The 21313-nt window shown below is 41.2% G+C and overlaps 1 protein-coding gene across 7 annotated transcripts in view; it reads right to left on the reverse strand.

The window, feature by feature from the left end:
* Positions 1-21313, reverse strand: part of Helz (helicase with zinc finger) — a 142560-nt gene that overhangs the window by 23047 nt on the left and 98200 nt on the right. For all 7 annotated transcript variants that reach the window (XM_038326182.1, XM_038326185.1, XM_038326181.1 and 4 more), the window contains 5 exons: positions 19937-20165; positions 10886-11090; positions 5610-5661; positions 4510-4700; positions 2481-2688 (listed from right to left, as the gene is read on the reverse strand). In XM_038326182.1, the coding sequence (XP_038182110.1) occupies positions 2481-2688; positions 4510-4700; positions 5610-5661; positions 10886-11090; positions 19937-20165 (885 nt within the window). The remainder of the gene's footprint in view (positions 1-2480; positions 2689-4509; positions 4701-5609; positions 5662-10885; positions 11091-19936; positions 20166-21313) is intronic.

Consider the following 21313-nt stretch of genomic DNA (forward strand, 5'->3'; position numbering starts at 1 on the left):
CACCTTAACTCTCTTACTTTTTAAAACTCTTTAAAATGACACTTGCCTGTTTAAACAAAAACCACCAGAAATATTTTCAAGTAAACCTACATAAAAGTAAAATATGCTGGGCCACAGTGGTGTGCACCTTTAATCCCAGCACTCGGGAGTGGATCTTTGTGAGTTCGAGCCCAACCTGGTCTACAGAGCAAGTTCCAAGCCAGAGCGATACAGAGAAACCCTGTCTGGCGGGGGGGGGGGGGGGACGGAGGGAAAGTGAGTGAGTGCAAGTGCAAAGCCATCATGCCCAGAGAGGAGGTTCTGAATTTCCATCAGTCCTTTTACTGTGCATGAGGTGTGGAATTTAAGTAGAAAGGTATGCTACAGAGATAAAAGATACTTAGCCCCACTGCAACTAAAACACTATTAACTACATCATAACTAATAAGCCAACAAAAGCTATCAAATGGAATTATAAGTATTCCCTACAAACATCAAGCTCACAGAACCGAAGATTAAAAAGAAATCCCTTTCAGTGTGGAGGCTTACACCTTTAAACCCAGCATCAGGAGGAAGAGGCAGGCAGGTTTCTGAAACTGAGGCTAGCCTGGTCTATGTAGAGCATTCCAGGCCAGGCAGGGCAGACAGAAGAGTACTAATTATGAACTATCTAAGAGCAGCACGCTTTGCTGCTTCTTTCTGGTGGTGCTGCAGGTAAATGTAAACTAAATATGCATCAACCACTGCACTGTAGCCCCAACCTCAGAAATGTGCCTTAAAGATACAAACAGATTAAAAGCAAAAGACCGAAAACAATGTGCACTGCTCTCTTTAGTCAAAAGAAAGCCCAAGAGCTGCACAGACATTAACCAAAGTAGACCTCAGAGCCAAGAACATCACCAAGAACAGTCATGCTGTGACACCAAATGAGTCACCAGAGAACACACTCTTGAATGTTTATCTCCTAGTAGCAGACCCTAGAATTTACTGAGAACTGACAGAATATAAAGAAAACCTAGACAAGCGTGGCATAGGAGATAAACCTGTCATCCCAGCTCTTGGGGGAAGTAAGGCAGAAACATTAGGAGTTCAAGGTCACCCCCGAGCTGTGTAAGCAATCAAAAGCCATCCTAGCTGAGACTTGGTCTCAAAAAATAAGAACAATATGAAAGATAGACAAATAAATTGTTTTCAGAGACTAATTTCTCTCTTCAGAGAGTGACAAAAAAAACAGGCAGAAAGCCAGCAAGGACACAGTTAGCACTCCTGACCAGCATACCCTGAGCATCCTGGGGCTTCAGGGCACACATGGAGCACTGATAAAGAACAAATCTCAGTGAATTCAACAGAATTCATGCAATACAAAATATGTTCTCATACTATGATGGAATTAAAAGTAAGAACCAGTAACAAAAAGCATTTTAGAAAATCATTAATAACCAGAAACTGAACTCACCATTTTAAATAATGCATGGCTATAATCTTTTTGGTTTTATTTCTGAAACAGACTCTCACTACACTATGGCTCAGGTTAGCTTGGATTTCATAATCTTCTTGCCTCAGTCTTCCCAATGCTGATGTGATAGGTAAGCACCGCACCACCAGCCCATGAAGCTTAAAATATTTTAAGAGAAATTAGAAAGTATTTTTAAAGTATATTGAACTAAACAAAAATGCAAAAACAACATATCAGAATCTGTGTAATGTACTAATAAGGAAGACATTATACTAAATAGCCATTTTAATCAAGCTTCTACCTAAGAAAATGTTGAAAGAAATTAAAACCTAAAAATATAGGTATACATATACTCTGTCCATAGACCAGAGACTTAACATTGTTAAGCTCCCAATTATTGTTAAGCTCCAAAACTGACCCAAAGACTTAATGTAATCCAAATTAAAAGCCCAGCTAGCTTTCAGGTTCTTTGTTTGCTTTTTAAAAGACAAGCTGAGGAGGCTGGAGAGATGGCTCAGCAGTTGAGAACACTGGCTGCTCAACTGAAAGACCCAGGTTCAATTCCCAGCACCCACATGGCAGTTCATAACTATCGGTAACTCCAGTTCCAGGGGATTTGACACCTTTATACCAATGCACATAAAGTTAAATAAATCATTAAAAACAAAAAGACAAGCTGATTCTGAACTGTTGATGGAAATGGAAGAAAAGCCTGGATGAGACCATTTTGGAGCAGAATGAAGTGGGAGCACCTAAGTAGCATGTACAAAGCTGAGGTACTCAGGCTGGCATGTCTAGCATGGATGAAAACATACACCAATGAAAAAGAAGAGCCCAAGTATGGGGAGCTGATTTTAGCATAAGCTTCAAAGTAGCCCAGTGACAGAAGAATATCTATAGATGATCCTGGAGCAAACGACCACAGACATGCCAAACAAAGGAAACCACCCCAATGATCAGTCCTTACCTCACAGGACACAGAAAGCTAACTCAAGGACCCACTATGAGAGTTGACACATAAAATTTCTAACGGAATTCCACCCACCATTTCGACTTTGCTCTTGTTGATCCTTCTCTGCATGCTGATTCTGCGGCTGCCCTATGTTGACAGGTGGGTGATGTCCAAGGCCATAAGGGATCGGTGACCCACGTCCATGTGGATGTAACAGGTTCATATTGTAGGCCAACGCTGCTGGGTGTGTAATAATCCGAGGATCAACTGCAAACCTACCCTGGTATCCTGTCCATGGTACCTAAATCATTATAAGAAATAAATTACTCAAACTGAGTATATTTCTCAACACAAACTAATATAATGTTGTTGATGAGCAACATTATATCATATAGCAACATATATCATATAGCAACATTTTACCCAACTACCATGTTGATATCAGTCAACAGTAACAATAGGCAGAATCACTACTACATCCCTAGTACCCAAAACTTAGTTCTCTAAATCTTCAGGATGTTAGGAAAAATGGATCACTGGGGGCTAGAAGGAAATGAGGACTTGAAACAGATGCTTATTCCCTAATATGTCAAAGCAATTTATACTTCTGAATCATTTCCCCTCCGCATGGATGTACACACAGATTACCATAAAAATGATTTTTTTCAAGTGAAAACTGCAAGGTTACATAGTTTAATAGACTGGATGAAAGAACAGAGGCCAAGACTTCTCAACACAAAGAGTAGGTATTCTAACCTTTCATGAGTAACAGTCATTTAATGCTCATTCACAGCAGGCAAAATTCAAACAGGTCATTATTTTAATTAGTGCTTTTGATTGAGTCAACTCTACCTTAGATCACCTTCACAGAGGCAGAAAGCTTGCCTATACACACATGATCTCCCCAGGGTAACACAGATGGGATAGCAATGAAAACTGCTGTCATCATTGTTATAACTGCTTGGCTCAGACTCTCAAGAAATCCTCTATACTAAATCTTCTCTGATCTAGGAAAATGAAATGGAAATCCTAAAAGAGAGACTATTTCAAGCAGACCAGGTATCATGTTTCCAGGAGTCCGGGAAGAAATAACTCAGCTAAAATATGAAGCCTCTGAGGCGCAGGCATGACAATTACTCTGCTTGGCTGCCATGGCCAACAAGAGTGAGAATGCTTTCAGCTCAGCAGTTTCCTCTTCATGGACACAGGCAAGAAGGCCAGAGCTCTCTGAAAGATCATCTCTGCCTGAAATTACCTCACTTAAATCAATTGTTTCCTAGGCAAAAACTTCTAAATTTAGAAATATCCAGGTTTCTACAAGTTGAACAAAAAGCACCCAACATTTCAAAACGGAAATAAAAATGTGATATATATTTTATATATATATGGAAGTCCTCTAAAAATCTCTTCTTAGAATTCAGTAGTGTTCCTGTGTGGCACTAATGTTACATAAAGTGTGACAAATTCAGACCCAAACTTGACTAACGATCTCTTCTGTCTCCTTCAATAATTCCACTGCTTAGGATCAGTTCATGACTGAGAAAAAGACACATAAAAACATCATGGCCGGGCGGTGGTGACACACACCTTTAATTCCAGTGCTTGGGAGGCAGAGGCAGGCAGGTGGATCTCTGTGAGTTGGAGGCCAGCCTGATACATAAGAGCTAGTTCCAGGATGGGCTCCAAAGCTACCTATCTTGAAAAACCAAAAACAAGTAAATAAAGAAAACCATCACTTATACAATTCTCCTCAAGAGACAAAAAAAAAAAAAAAAAAAAAAAAAAAAATTTAGAAGAAGGCTTCTTAATCAAAACACATGACTCATAGACTTCTTTATATCCTATGATAAACCAGCAAGTTACACATGATAAGACAGACATTTCTTTGGTCATTTCAAAACTTGGTAGTTAAACACAAGTTACTTTAAGAGAAGCTTATGGACACTGCAATGTTAAAAGTAAGTAAAAGTGTGTACTGGTATGCGTGTGGCCGAGGAGTGACTGCTGAGCATGAGAGAGACCCTTGGCTTGATGCCCAGCACTGAAAAACAAAAGTTGGCAAAACACTCGCTGAGATTGCCACTACTTGATCCAGAAGAAAATACTTAAAGCATGCACTTACAGGCAAAGGCACCGACATGACTACATTCCCTCCATAGACAGCAGGTACATAAAGAATACTTGTCCCAGTGTGAGGATCTATTCTTTGAACGGGGCTTGGAGATTTTCCCAAACTTGGGTGAGGTCCAAGAGGGGGTGGAGGAGTATATGCTCTAATAGGATTGCCAATAAGTACAGAAGGATTGGGTTGAACTGTAAAACAAACCAAAAAAAAGGAGACTCAATAGATGTTCACATTGACTTTGGCAGAAATGCTCTAATCATCCAACAAAAAAACACATTTCCCAGGTGAACCATAAAATGCCTCCACCAAAGAACAAGTGTGCAGAATAAACCACATTAGGAAACAAGCACTCCACGGTGCTCTCAAACATCAGCCACAGCTGTGCGGAGGGTACTTTCCATAACCCGCAGTGTTAACTTTTGAGAAGCTGAAGGTGAGTCTTCAAGACAGAGAAATAAGAGAGCACAACTCGCAGCAGCAGCCTCAAGGCTAGGAGCAGGCAGCTGCTCAGAACCAAGTTCTGACTTGCAGTTGCAGCAGTAACATATGGAGTGAAGGCTCCCCCGAGTACCACATGGTATTCAACATCGTTCTAATAAACTACCATGAAATGTGTATGGTATGACATTTATAGGATAGAATTACCTCACAGAGACTTACGTTGTATAAAAGGCTATGAGGGTCAGGAGCTACACTTTGACCACTTTTCAGAAATTAACATGTCACAAAGTCACTAGGACTACAAAGTTCGTATTTGTATATGCCTGAGAGATGGAGGTGGGAGTGGGGGTAAAGGGAAGGGGAGAGGAGGGGAAAGATTGATAGACAGAAAGACAGAAAGCTCTTTACTGTAGCAAATTTTGTTTTTTAAAAAAAAGATTTGGGGCTGGAGAGATGGCTCAGAGGTTAAGAGCACTGCCTGCTCTACCAAAGGTCCTGAGTTCAATTCCCAGCAACTACATGGTGGCTCACAACCATCTGTAATGGGGTCTGGTGCCCTCTTCTGGCCTGCAGGCATACATGGAGGCTGAACACTGTGTACATAATAAATAAATAAATCTTTTTTTTTTTTTTTTTTTAAAAAAGCTTCTACTCACCAATGCCATCATTCTGGAAATGGTCACTCTGAGGATGATGAAGGCTTTTTCCCTTTAAAGACAAAAACAAATACATGATAGCCTAAGCATGTTTTAACATGAGAACATACATGACAGCCTAAGCATGTGTTAACATTAGAGAACAGGGCTTCTCCTCAACATGTGCAAAATATACAACTACCCAGAATGAATATTTTAAACTCCCAGGCTGTCATCAGGAACTATCCTGACTACATCAAGCTGACTTTCCTTAGCTCCATGCTTTCTCAGGCAACACTGCTAAATCCTTTTGGTTTTGTATCTTAAAGATTTATTTTATCAGGGCTTGAGAAATGGCTCAGTGGTTAAGAGCACTGGCTACTCATCCAGAGGACCTGAGATCAATTCCCAGCACCTACATGGCAGCTCACAACTGTCTGTAACTCCAGTTCCAGGAGATCTGACACCCTCACACCAATGCACATAAAATAAAGTTAAATGAATTATTTCTTAAAAAGATTTATTCTATCATGCTGTGTGCACACAAACACACAAGTGCGTGCATGAGCAGAGCTGTGGGTGGGTGCTTAGACAAAATGGTCAGAAGAGGGTATTCCATCTCAGAGTTTGGAAGATGCCGGGTTTATCACACATGAGCGAGGATGCAAACTCCAGTCCTTATGAATGCAGTTTCCTAACCTCTGAGTCAGCGTTCTAGCCCATTTTCTTAAGACAGGGTCTCATGTATCCCAGGCTAGCCTCAAACTGGCTATGTAGCTAAGGATGACCTTGAACTTCTGATTTGCCTCTTTCTCCTAAGTGCGGGGACTGCAGGTGTGGCCACCATGCTCAGTTTTACACTTTACAAAGCTGGGGTAGCTTTGTGCATGCTAGACAAGCACTCTCCCATCTGAGCTATATTTCCAGCCCTCAAATTCTCTGTTTAATCATTTTTTTCTTTCGGTTCGGTTTGGTTTTGTTATCTGGCCTAGCTGGCCTAGAACCTGTGACAGAATGGATTAGCCACAAACTCACAGTGACCCTTCTGCCTCTCGATGCTGGAACTACAATGAAATGTGCAATCAATACAACTATCTCTATCCCATGGTAACAACCCTAAAATTGCTCTAAAACTGAAATGACAAAATATGAAAGTTGATTTTCAAAAAGAGAAATTCGTGTTCTACTCATAGGGCAAGAATCTAACATGGTTTGATTTTTTTTTTCCAGTATGATTCATAGTATCTCAAAGTATTCAATTTCTCTGGGAAAAAAAAAAAAGGAAGAGAGACACTGATGATTTTGTGAGAAGTTTTAGTTAATTGCTAGGCGGCAATTTGGCAATATAGATCAGAAGCATCAAACACATACAGAGACTTTAATACTGTAATTACACTTCCAGGAATTTATTCAATTGAAATAATCAGTAATCTGGACACAGATGTTCATCACAGAGTAATACACATGTGTGATAAATGCTTAAGATCCAAATACTCATCACTGGGGGCTTTATTAAATGAGCAATGACAGAGTCTATGTGATGCATTAGTCTACCCTTAAATGATCACCAGTCATCACAAGGATCTGGATTCTGCCAACCACTGCATCAGTATGGAAGGAGATTCTTTCCAGGGCATCTAAGAGCCCTGTCAGCCAATATCGTGGTCCCAAAGAAACAAAAGCAAGTCAATCCCAACCAAGCTGATAAATCCGTGTTCTTTTTAAGTCTCTATGCTAACGGTACGGTTAAGCAGCAGGGGGAAGCTGAGTCAAAGGTAGCCATAAGTGACGTTCACTCTTCTTTTAAAGTGGGTAGCTTGCTAGCTGACAAGATAGTACTACTCTGGGTGCTTTTGTGATATACTAAATAAAAAGCAAACTGGGGTTGTCGCACGGAAAGAGGTGTCATGTCTTTATGTCTAATACTACACACCACGCAGCTCAAAGGACATAGCTGCCCACCATATTTTGATATAATGGGTAACTGTAAGCAGCAGATTCACTTGATTTGGGTAAAATACAGTTTAGTAGCTTATAATCAAAACTGAATGTAGCAGCCAGCTAGAGCTAACTATGTACAGAAGTTAACCCATAATAACTCAGCCGGGCAGTGGTGGCGCACACCTTTAATCCCAGCCCTTGGGAGGCAGAGGCAGGTGGATCTTCGTGAGTTCAAGGCCAACCTGGTCTAGTTCCAGGACAGGCACCAAGCTACAGAGAAACCCTGTCTCAAAATACCAAAAAAACAAAAAACAAAAACAAAACAAAACACCGTTAACAACTCTGATAATAAACTTCAGCATGTATGCTTACCTTTGCTAAGGTGCAACTGCAGGATCTTTTATAAGCAACTGTAGTTCCTACCTTTTACATCTGTAAATGTAATCTGTATCACCTATCATTCTTTGTTTGAATGTTTACTTTTTTCATCACTCATTCTGTTTTCCCCACTTATTCATTCAATATATGTTTACTAATTTGGAGGACAAGAGCAATGGCTCAATGGTTAGGAGCAAAAGACCTTAATTTAGTTCCCAGCACCCAAGTCCAGTGGCTTACAACTGCCTGTGACTCCAGCTCTAAGGGATAGAACACCCTCTTCTAGCCTCCACAGGCCCTGTACTCACGTGTACAATCCCCCACACACATACATACACACATGACTAAAAATAAAACCAATGGAGCCAGACATGGCAGTACACACTTTAATCCCAGCACTCAGGAGGCAGAGGCAGGTGGACCAAGGAGAGCTGATGTCAGCCTGTTCTACAGAGCAAGGTCCAGGGATGGCTAGTGAGGTCCCATCCCAAAATATAAATAAAATCTCTTTAAAAATTATTTGTGCGTGTTGTGGGTGGGGGCAGACAGAGACAGAGAAATATCTTGGGGGTTGGTCCTCTTCCCTCTACTGTGAGCCCGAGAGATCCATCTAAGGTCATCATGTTTGTATGGCAAGGGCTTCTACCTACTGAGTCATTTGCCAGCAATGAATTTGTAACTTTCAAATACTCTAAGCTCCTTGTAATCCCCTGCAAAAATGACCCCTGTTCTCTTGCATGGCATGCCTTTTGTAAAAGCTTGCTATAGTTTGGATCTGAAATGTCCCCCACAGACTTGGTCCTCAGCAGGTTAAGAGGTGAGGCCAAGTGGGAGGTATTCAAATCAGAAGCACATTCCCTCAGGGGAGATTTGTGAGACCTGGCCCTTCCCTTTTTTTTCTTCCCAGTTTTGCTTCCCAACCATGAAGTGGTTGGTTTTTCCACCATGACAAGCTGCATCAGACCCTATGCAAAGGGACCAACTGGGTGTAGCTTAAAACCTCTAAATTTGTCAACCTTAGCACTTTGTAAGTCAATTACAGCAGATATTTGCTACAATAATATACTATATAGCTTCCTTATTCATTAAAAAAAAATACTTCTTAGCCAGGCGGTGGTGGCACATGCCTTTAATTCCAGCACTGGGGGGGGGGGGGGTTGTGACGGGACAGAGGCAGGTGGATCTCTGTGAGTTTGAGGCCAGCCTGGTCTACAGAGAAAGTCCCAGCACAGCCAGGGCAACAGAGAAACCCTGTCTCAAACAAACAAACAAACAAACAACTTCTTTTTCAGATGGGATGTCATGTAGCCCAGGCCAGCCTAAACTAATAACATATCCAAGAATAACCTGGAACTCCTGATCCTTTTGCTTCTACCTACCAAGTACTAGGATCTCAGGCACATACACGACCATACCCAGGTATCATTACAAGCCAGATATTCTTCTGGGCACAGAAGCCAGGGCAGTAACTGACAAAAGGAAAAACCATCCCAGTTGAGCTAGCTTGGGTTTCACTGTTGTTATTTGTCTTGCTTATATTTTCCCAGCCTCCCTGCATTTAATAACGTCCTCAACATGAACCTATGGTGCGTATCTGATTCCACCTCCTGCTCTGCCATTCTGCTGTTGTCCACCCAACATCTGCCACCAAAGACTTGGGGCTAGCTTGTTTATCGATGCTTCTAGCATCTAACACATGGCATGGGGAAGTAATTCATTGTGCAGACTGCTTTGCCCTCTAATAACACCAAGCCACAGAAGCAAAACATAGTATGTTTTCATTAAGCTAAGACCATGACTGCACTAGCAGAGTTGCTCTCAGCTTTGTGCCTATTTAGCTAAAAGACCTTCAAAATATTAAGTCATTCATTCCTGCTCACATTAGGTATAACAAAGCCCAACGCTAACATACTCTTTAAATTCGGATCATTAAGTTCAATGCCATGCCTACTAAAAAGAATCCAACAGATTGCAGCGAATCTACATGTACCATTCACAGAGTCTGCTTTTCAGGATGCTAACTGCAAGAAAGAGTTTTTGTTTTTATTTTTGTTTTTCCCCCCATGCACTGGAGCAAACAAGCCAGAACTGACTTTGTTCAAAATAACTATGGCTCAGAACTGAAAATGACCTTGACCTCCCTATACCCCTCAGCTCTGCCCACTCCAAACAAGTTGTTTTCAGACTACAGAACCATTTCATCTTCAAGAATCCAGTAAGTTGGGGCTGGAGAGATGGCTCAGAGGTTAAGAGCATTGCCTGTTCTTCCAAAGGTCCTGAGTTTAATTCCCAACAACCACATGGTTGCTCACAACCATCTGCAATGAGGTCTGGTGCCCTCTTCTGGCCTTCAGGCATACACACAGACAGAATATTGTATACATAATAAATAAATAATAAATAAATAAATATTTTTTTAAAAAAAGAATCCAGCAAGTTGTCTCAGCTCTGTCAAATACCACTTAAAAGATGAGGATGATTTTCTTATTCAAACATTATTTTAAACGTAATTCCTGTACCTAACAGCTTGTTATGGTCATGCTTTTAAATGTCTCATTGGGGCTGGCAAGATGGCTCAGTAGGTGAAGGAATTTGCTGAAAGAACTGACTCCATCAAGTTACCCTCTGACCGCCTCATCTATGCATGGGACGGGGACACACACACACACACACACACACCTAAGCAAATCAAATTAATAAGTGTTAAATCAAAATAAAATGTGTAGTAACCCTTTAAGCTGTGTTTTTATTCACATGATATCTGCCAGCCTCAAGTCTATCAGCAAGGAGTGCTGGGAGGTTAAAGGAAGGGCGCCAGAACTTTTCAGCTATCTCACTCTTTCCAAGGATGACTACGACATCAAGCATGGCTCCCTACCATGCTGTGTTCTCATTTATTCACCCAAATCTTGGGAACGTTCCTTGCAAATATAAACATTACCTACAGCCCAACAAGCCAGTGTACAGCAGGGCTTTACCTTGGGTGGTGACTGCTGCTGTCTGCTGCTGTTTCCTGAGTGCTGCAGTCGTAAAGCCCGAGGGATAAATTCAGGAGCCAGTGGATTCAACACATATGTCTTCTTGAGTTCTAAAGCCTCTAGCTGGGCCTTGATCTGTTCAAATGTGATCCCGTGTAGACTATGATTTTCATGACACAGGGCAATAAATCGTTCCCAAAACTTCCTGCAAAAAAGATTCAGAAATCTGGGTTATAAACGCCCATGGGTGAATAGAAGTAACTAAAGATGATTTCAAATTCTGCCCACCTCAAGTCCTTAAGGTTAATATTCATATGAGTACGACATAGAATCTTTCTAGCAAGTGACAAATCTTATGTTTGATGTGCACACTGTAGTCAGTCGAGGAGCATGATACATACAAAACAGGAAAACAAAAAACTTGACTCCTCCACCCAATTATAGAAATGTGTTTGTGAGCCATATAATAAAGTTTTCAAGAATCTATAGAAAATCTGTACTTCTAGTCCTATATACACACATGTACAGTGTACTTCTAGTTAAACATGTATGCTCTATAAAAAACTGGCCAATACCACAATGCATATATAAAACAGTGGACAATGTCATGGCTGTCCTAGTCTGTGTAGATATCTGCTATGATAGTCATTTGATGAGGCTATCACTCAAAATTGCCTTTCTCAGAACTCATCAGTAAGTAATGAGTGATTGTATCTATATACTATATATATAGAGAGAATACAAATTTATATGCTTATTAGTATAACTGGAAAGAATTTTGTGTGGGACTAGGGAGATGGCTCAGTTGGCAAAACGTTTGCTGTAAAGCATGAAGACTTGAGTTCTGAAAGACAATACCCACACAAAAAGGTTAGGGTGTAGTACCTATACCCCAAAAGGATCCCACTGAAGCCCCACGTTCAGTAAGAGGCTCCCATCCCAAGAAAATAAGATGGAATAGATGGAAGAGCACTTGACCCAACTTCCGTTCCTATCACCCACATCAGCTGGCACAAGAGCTTACAACTCCACCTCCTGGCGACCTGACTTCTGGTCTCTATGGACACCCACACACATGTGGCACATATATACAGACACAAAATAGAAATAAATCTAAAATAATAGAATGGATAGTACGGAAGATGCTCTGACGTTGACTTCCACAGATATGCATACATATGGAAATGCATATATAATGCACTCACTCTCACACACACATGTACACACTCAGACACAAACATACACAGCACAAAGAGCCTAGATATGCTAGATTATGTAAAACAATTCAGCCAGAACATAAACTGAAGCCATGAAGGAGATAATCCACATGAAGATTCTCGAAAATAATCAGCTACTCATAGAGATGCTTGTCATAAACACAACTTAGAATATTGACTAAGTAGTAAGAGCTAAGTAATTACGGAAAATACAAGGAACTGAAAAACTGCAATGTTCACTATTCATTTTCTTATCAAATCTGTAAATACGGAAAAGAAAAAATACATTCAAAACTTGTTACGAGCATTAAAAAAATTCACCCAGTTAGTAAGGAAGCTAATGAACTGAAGAGATATATATTTGAAAAAGTGTTCAATATCCTTCACAGTCAGGGAAACCCAAACTAAAACTGTTTTAAGATTCCATCGCAGCAGAGTCAGAATGGCCATCACCAAAGAAAAAGGGGCAACCAGTGCTGGTGAGGATGTTGCGGGTGGGGTCAGCATTTGCTGCTGGTGGGAATGTAAACTGCTACAGCCACTACAAAACTATAAGACCCAGCTACAGCACCCAAAGACACAGCACAGAGGCCATGCACATCCCGGATGCATGCACCTTCATATTTACTGCTGCGCTTTTCACAACAGTTTGGCAATGGAACCAGTCCAGAGACCAGCAGATACACAGAATGCACACATGCATATATATTCAGCCATAAGGAGAGCCAAATCATATTTACAAGAAAACATGTGATTAGAGATCATCATGGTAGGCAAAACAAGCCAAACTCAAAAAGACAATATCATGTTTTCTCTCATACGGAGAATCTAGACTTAAGAGTGAGTGTGTGGGGGGGGTCATGAAACTAGAAAGAAAACCATGAGATAAAAGCTCTTGGGGGGGGGGGGTAAAAAGTATGTGTGACATGGAAGCAGAAGGGGGGCTGAGGACCAGCAAGAGGGGTTGATAGAGGATGGGTGAGATTACAGGGAATGTGGGATGAAGAAGGACAAAAGTACTAACCCAGGGGTTCTCAACCTTTTGGGTTGGAATGACCCTTTTACAGAGGTTGCATATCAAATATCTAGCATATCAGATATTTACATTACTATTCCTAACAATAGCAGAACTACAGTTATGAAGTAGCAACAAAAATAATATTGTGATTGGGGGTCACCACAACACAAGGAACTGTTACTAAAGGGACATAGCATTAGGTAGATTGAGAATCATTACACTAACACACACACACACACACAGACACAAATCCCATGAGATCCACGACTTCATATGCTAATTTAAAGAAGAAAAGGAAAATATACAAAAGTGAGAAATACTCCTGGGTGCTAAACATAAAATAAACAGATCTATAACATACAAAACAAAAACAAAAAGGCACAGTGGTCACAGTTGTATACTATTAAAGGTTTGGGAATGAATCTCCAAACGTGAAATAAATACTACAAAAAGCAACATGAAGAAAGTTTAACACGATTGACTATTAGTATAAAAACGTGTACCTATGAGGTTAGAATAATAGATTATGCCGTTGAAGACATGTGATACGGTTTCTTGCCCAATTAGCATCCCAACGGCCAGATGGACATTAAGTAATCAAGAAGGTTTCAAAAGCATCAGGGAGAAGTTTGTGATATAAAGTTAACGCATGAGCAGGTATGGGTGACGACAGTTTTAACACGCAGTTAATTCTAAACTGTGTTTCTTTACAGCTGTGTTTTACCATCTTATTTGTGGATGCATGTGTTTAAGTACAGGCACATGTAGCTGTGTGTGTATGGAGATCAGAAGACACCCCCCAATTAGTTAGTTCTCTTTCTATCATGGGTTCTGATAGCCAAAGTAAGGTTGTCAAGCTTGCACACCAAATGCTTTTACTTGCTAAGCACCACGCTGGGCCTTTAGTCTTATTTTTTAAAGATGAGTTTAAGAGATAGATCTAGGCAAATAATGCAAAGTATAAAGAAAAGGGAAAGTAAGACATCCACACTTGGGGACTTCTGAGCATGTCACATAGGCTAGGAAGATAATCATTTGGTTATAGGAACTATGTACTGCTAAGAAATGCATACCAAAAAGCTATCATTCATTTTCTGTTCCAAGAACAAAATGTGTAATGGTTTAAATACATATAGCCCACTTGGTAGAACTGTTCAGAAAGAATTAGAAGGTATCCCAATGGGAATGGGTATTGAGGATCCAAAGGCCCACCCCATTCCCAGTTAGCTCTCTCTGCCTCCTGCTGTGAATCAGGATATAAGTTCCCACTACTGGCTACTATTCCAATGCCATGCTTGCATACAGCCAGGCTTCCCACCATGATCTTCATGAACTCTACTCCTCTGGAGCTGTGAAACCCAAATTAATTCTTTATAAGCTGTCTTGGTTATGGTTGACTTAGCAATAGAAAAGTAGCTAAGACAGAATCTTCCTAAATGAATCAAGTTTGCGTATGTTTATGTGTTTGAGTGTACATGTGTGGTGTGTAGTGTGTGTGCATGTATGTCCAAGTCCCTGTATACATGTGGAGGCCAGAGAAGGACTCTGGAAGACCTCTTCTACCATTCTCCACCTAAGAAATAAATAGAATTCTTTGCTGTAATGATAGAAGAAAATCTAAGAAAGGATTATCTCCAATACAGTAGTTATGATCTAAAACTCCATAGACCTTTTACAATATTCAAATACCAACACAGCTCCGCTATCCAATATTCAAAAGAAAAAATTTCAGTCTGACTGATAAAGCATCAGTTTCATAGCTTGGCATTTCAATTTGTGTTGGACTTCAAGACAAGGCACAAGGATTATTTAATTCAGACAGGCTCTACCTATCCCTAGCTAGCCTGGAACTCTCCACTGTGTTGAACAAATTTGCCTGGGACTCAGAGATGTGAGTACTGGGATTAAAGATGTGGGTTACTACATCCATCTCATGATTTGTGTGTGTGTGTGTGTGTGTGTGTGTGTGTGTGTGTGTGTGTGTGTGTGTGTGTGTGTGTGCGCATGCCACATGTGTTCAAATGCCCAGAGAGGCCAGAAGAGATGATGGATCCCCTAGAGCTGAAGTTATGGGAAGTTATGGGCTGCCTGACATGGGGCTGGGAGCTGAACTCTGGTTCTCTGGAAGAGCAGCAAGCACTCTTAACCATTGAGCCATCTTCCCAGCCCCAATGGATTCTTTGTTATTCTGCCTGGCTTAATCTGTAATATCAACTCCACTTTACATAGTTTCACTTCTAGTTTAAATGGTGGGATGTTCTTAGAATATGCTATTTTAAGATGTCTTGATAATTTTATTAGTTTGTAGGTGTGGGTGTTTTGCCTGCATATGTATCTGTGCTGGGTGCCCACAGAAGCCAGAAGAGGGGGCATCAGGTCCCCTGGGACTGGTGTTACAGACTGCTGTGAGCTGCCACATGGGTGCTGGGAATCAAACGCAGGCCCTCTAGAAGAGCAGCTGGTGCTTTTATCCGATGAGCCATCTCTCCAGCCCCTTAAGCTACCTTCTTAAATTTCACACCCCATACCCATATGAACCTCAGCTTTGAGTAGGATCTGAAACAACACTGAATGAAGCAAAAATGTCAAAGAACGGGGCTGGAGAGATGGCTCAGAGGTTAAGAGCACTGGCTATTCTTCCAGAGGTCCTGAGTTCAATTTCCAGCAACCACATGGTGGCTTACAACCATCTGTAATGAGATCTGGTGCCCTCTTCTGGCCTGCAGGTGGAACTCTGTGTGCATAATGAATAAAATAAATCTTTAAAAAAATGTCAAAGAACCTCACATTTCATGGAAAACGGTTCATTAACCCCAGAGATCATAATCAAATAATCTTTCAGCTATAGGATGTTTTTCATCTTTTGTGGGGGAGGGGTGTCTTTTTGCTATTGCTGCTGTAGTTGTTTAAGACAGTGCCTCACTCTCTAGCCCAAGCTGGCCTGGAACTCCCAACAATCTTACTGCCTCAACCTTCCAATTGCTAGGATTACAGGCAGAAGCCACCACACCTGGCTTAAAGGACGCCATGTCAGAAGCATTCTAAACACTATAAATTAATCGAGTTTCAAAAGATGGAATTTATACTCTAGACCTGACTTATCTTCAGGTCCCATGGATAGAGCAAAAGGCCCTGGTTCTGTCCCAGTAGCTGCAATGTGCAGTGACCTCTGGAACATTTCTCTTTTGTACTGGCTTCCCCGTGCACAGAACAAACACTATGAACATCATTCCTCATCATGTTTCTCAAGCATCTCACTTATAAACTTTCAGAGAAAAACACAGAGAACGGAGGTGCTGGAGAGTCACCCAGGGCCTCATGCAGCTCAGGTAAGTAAGTGTGTACTACTTCCTACAAAGTAGGTCCTGGGTTTTTAGTGGGAGCACATTCTATGACGCGTATGTGGAAGCCAGAGGACTTCGTGACACTGGCTCTCTCTTCCCTTTACATGGGTCTCTAGGCTTATGTAGCAAAGGCCTTTACTACTGAGCCATCTTGTTCCCAAAATTCTTAGTTTTAAAGCTAAAAGAATTTTGAGTTTTCTTCTCCATAAAAGCTCTTTAAAGTAAAGTATTACACTTCCTGGCTGAGACAACCTCTCCAGCTGAACATGACTTGTAATAAGTAAAGGAAGCATGAACCAAACTAAATATGCTTTGGACTTTGTGTTAGCTTTGGTTCTATAATCACTGGTAAAACCTGAAAAGTCATGTGAACACACACATACACACCAAGATACACACGGAGACACATTACTGATTTCATTACTACCAATTCTTGAGCTGGAACCATGAATTAAACAATCCAAATGAAAGAGGCAATCAACATTCTCACCATGTAATCTCTCCCTCTCCTGAACACTGTATTACTCCCCTGCAAACAGTTGACTTAGCACATGAGTTATTTGTAGTCCTTGGTAACCGAGATTCCGTTCGAAATAAGCCATCAGTAGACCCAGCCTAAAGTTAAATATTAGCCCTGCACAACTTGACAGCAGGCCCAAGGAAGAATTGTTCATCAGTCTGCTCGGAGAAAGTGACAATTCATATCAGAGGAAGACTAAAACTGCTAATTCTGTGCTGTTCAGTGTGGCCACAGAAAATGTGATAGATTCTTCAACAACATTCAGGCTGCTAAATACTCAGAATTACTTACTAGGAGAGCCCACAGTAATGTGGGTCCATGCTACTCTGCCCATTCATCCCCCTAAGAGTACAGAGCTGTTTGCATACACACCCTCCCATTCTATATTATCTAATCATAAACACAAATGGCAAGAGACTGCAACCTTCTGACAATCTAACCAACACGCTCTGGATAGACAGTTGAGGAACTGAAGCAAAATTCTCAGCATGTGAATAAAATTAGGAGACTCATTAATATTCTTGGCCTTGACTGGTGAGATGGCTCAGTCAGCAAAAGTGCTGGCTGTGCCAACATGATAATCCAAGTGTAATCTCTGGAGCTCAGGTAAAGGTGGAAGAGGAGACCCAACTACACAGTTACCTGTGGACATCTGTATATGTGCTGTAGTATTAAAGTCCACACACATATCATGCATGCATGTGCACACACACGCACAAACACACACACACACACAAACACACACACACACTCAGAGTTCTGTAACCTAGAATACATTCCTTTACCCAGATTTTGTTATTAATGATTATAAACAAATGAGAAATTTTTAGACATAAAAGTGATGTCATGTGACCACAGAACTGCTCCTAGGTGAGCTATGAAACCTATGAGCTTTACTTTTAAAAAGAAAAGGTTGGCTGGGCAGTGGTGGCGCATGCCTTTAATCCCAGCACTGGGGAGGCAGAGGCAGGCGGATCTCTGTGAGTTCGAGGCCAGCCAGGTCTACAAGAGCTAGTTCCAGGACAGGCTCTAAAACTACAGTGAAACCCTAAAAACTAAAAACAAAACAAAACTAAAAGCATATTCTTTTATCAGCAGCTTTCCCCTGTAGAAGATTCTACAAACTTAGAGCTGCATGATGAGGAGTGGGGGCGAGAGGACAGAGGTGGAGTTGGGCAGGCAGGGTCCTAGCCAGTCAGACTAGCAAACTGGTGAGCTCCAGGTTCAGTGAGAGATTCCTATCTCAAGCATAGAGGATGCAGTCACAGCTCAGTGGCTAAGAGCATTTGCTGGGCAGTGGTGGTGGTGCACGCCTTTAATCCCAGCACTCAGGAGGCAGAGGCAGAGTGAGTTTCAAGACAGCCTGTTACACAGAGAAACTCTGCCTTGAAAAAAACCAAACCAAACCAAACTAACAAAAAAACGACTCGCTGTTCTCCCAAAGGATATGAGCTTGGTTCCCAGCACCCATGTCAGGTGACTCATAACCACCTCTAACTCCAGACACCTGCCCTCATGTGCAGATACCCATACACAAATATACACAGATGCATAATTTAAAATAAAAACGAATTATAAAATAGACTACAGGAAAGGAAAAAAAGTGCCAGGGCAGCTTAGTGACTGGCCTAACTTCTTTTTACCATTCTGAATTTATAGGCAGGTTTTGTCACACTTATAAAATGCAATTAGCCCCCAGCATATTTCTCTCTTTTTCATAACAGAATATTATAAATTTCTTTCAAAATTATTTTTTAGCAGTTTTTCAATGCTGCAAAAGATGAATCTTACAGTCCTGGCTTCATACAGTTTACATTCTTAACTGGTCAAGACCACAACTGCACAGAGAGATTTCTAGATGGTATTTCAGCTATATTTTAGTAGAACCATTGCTCTTACTTATAGCATAATGAATAATAAAATTACCCCAAAACAAGTTATGGTCACTTACTTCTATTCCCTTAATTTTAAGGTAATTTAATTTTAACCAGACATAAAAATTATTTAAATTAAGAAGCCCTGCAAAGGATATGACTGTGAATGCCTTTAATCCCAGCACTCAAGAAACAGAAGCAAGAGGAGCTCTATGAGTTCGAGGCCAGCCTGGCCTACAGAGCAAGGTCCAGGACAGTCACGGTAACACAGAGAAACCCTGTGTTGATACAAATGAACAAACAGAAGCCTTAAAAGAAAAGAACTACAAAATTCATCAAAACTTGGAACTGAGTTTTATTAGACTATATTATAAACATGTATTAAATTGTAAAAAAATAAATTTAATAATAAAATTAAGTTTTTAAGAAATTAAAACAATGAAGTAAGGAGAAGACAAAAGGCAGTAGACAGCAAAAAATTTAAACTTGTCTGAAGATATACACACACATACCCCACCTCAGGGTTCTGGCACCAGCTGGCCCCTCTTTCTACAGCACTTTAGCTGCTGGTATGCAAAGCTCACCCTGGCGCTTCCGAAGTCATCTGAGTCAGCTTGGTGGGGAGGCTCCTCTGACCACATCCTTTCTGATCCCAAACCACTTTATCTCACCTGTCACTCCTAAAAGCTCTTCATGCTCTCATTTTTTGTATTAATTTATTTAGTAAATACTATGCAATGTTCTTATTTAACTTGTCAGCCTTCGTTTCCCACCAAATAAAGTGTAAGCAGCACAGAGACAGATGTGTCTTTGCTCACTGATTGTCTCCAGCTGGAGGAGGGCAGAGAACACAGACATGGGGATGATCTGCTGGCTCCTGGCTGAATCTACAGTTACACATATACCATCAACAGCCACTAAATAAAATCTCTCTCACTAATACTGGGTGTCAGGTAACATTACCAGTAAGCCTGATTTTTAACTCACCATGAAGTCATACAGATAAATACATGCATAAAGGTGCAAATTCCTCCATATTTCCCATTTTGAGTCTCTCACTTCAGTAACACAGACTTACCTACACCTTCCGATAGAGCACAGAGCAATGGGGTCTCCCACGACAGCAACCAGGGACTGTGCTCTTGTGATGGCAGTATTGAGAAGTTTGTAGTTAGATAAAAAACCATAATCTAAGTCCTCAGTGGAGTCTTCCAGAAGTTGTTCTTTCTTTTTAATTGGCGTCTGCTTATGCTTGCAAGTGTGGCGTGTACGCACTGTGCTAAGAAACAGAACTCTGAATTGCTTTCCTACAAAAAATTGGGGAAAAGGCAAAATCATCACTGAATCTCTGACAGAATAAATCCCACATCTTTAAAGTCATGATTGCTGAAGCACAAGTGCTGGCAAGACGTGAGGAATCCCAACCGATGCACAACTGTAAGACGTGAGGCTGCTCTGGAAAACCATGGCAGGGCCTCAAAAATGACAAGAGTGCCCATCTGACTCGGCAAGTCCACCTCAGAGAAAACCCCCAAACTGCAAGCAAGGTCTCCATGAGAACTTTGCACCCATACTCACTGAAACCTTGCTCACGATGCCAAAAAGTGTGACCCAGTGTCCACAAACACACCAGCGTAATTACACACAATGAGTTACTTGGCTGACACACGCTACAACGTGAATGAACCTCAGAGGTACTGTGTTAAGTGAACAAAACCTAGTCACAGGACAGCTACAATCTGAGCTTTTTTAAGCCCTAAATTGGACAGCTGTGAGATCTAGAGGACGCCTGCCCCAAGCACTGTGAGCAAGAGCTATTCAAGCTGCACTATCTGAGTCTAATTAGAAGAGGCCCTACAGTAGGGAAATTCACAGAGAGAGCAGGGAGAACAGAATAGTGCTGGCCGAGGACTGGAGAAGAATGGGAGGTCTTAATGGGCGCAGGGCCTCAGTTTGGGAAGACAGACGGCTCTAGTGACACCTGTGGTGATATACCACAGGAATGAAGGTACCGCTTGCCACTGAACTGCTCTCATGAAAATGCTCAAAATGCTTAAGTTTTTATTGGTATTTTACCACATCAAAAGTTATTATGATAACTGTTTTGCTTTTAAAAACAGAATCTTGCTAAATTGTCAAGGTTGACCCTAAATCCACTATGTAGTCCAGGCTGCCGTGAAATTCCTGATGATCCGTCTGTCTCAGCCTTTTGAATGCTCAGATCACAGGTATGTACCACCATGCCTAGCTTTTTTTCCTCCGAATCATTATTGCTGGGACCAATCTTTGAGATTATCTAGCCAAACATCCACCCTACACAAGAAGCTTCTTCCTGGAAGCAGGGCCATTTACTCTCCTGCCAGACAGGACAGACAAGGCTGATGTCACAAAGAAGCCTGATGGAGTTAAGGGTCCAAACATCTGACAACAGTGTTAATATCAGGTTCAGTTTTCT

This window comes from Arvicola amphibius, chromosome 4 (assembly GCF_903992535.2).
Source record: "Arvicola amphibius chromosome 4, mArvAmp1.2, whole genome shotgun sequence".
NCBI lineage: Eukaryota > Metazoa > Chordata > Mammalia > Rodentia > Cricetidae > Arvicola > Arvicola amphibius.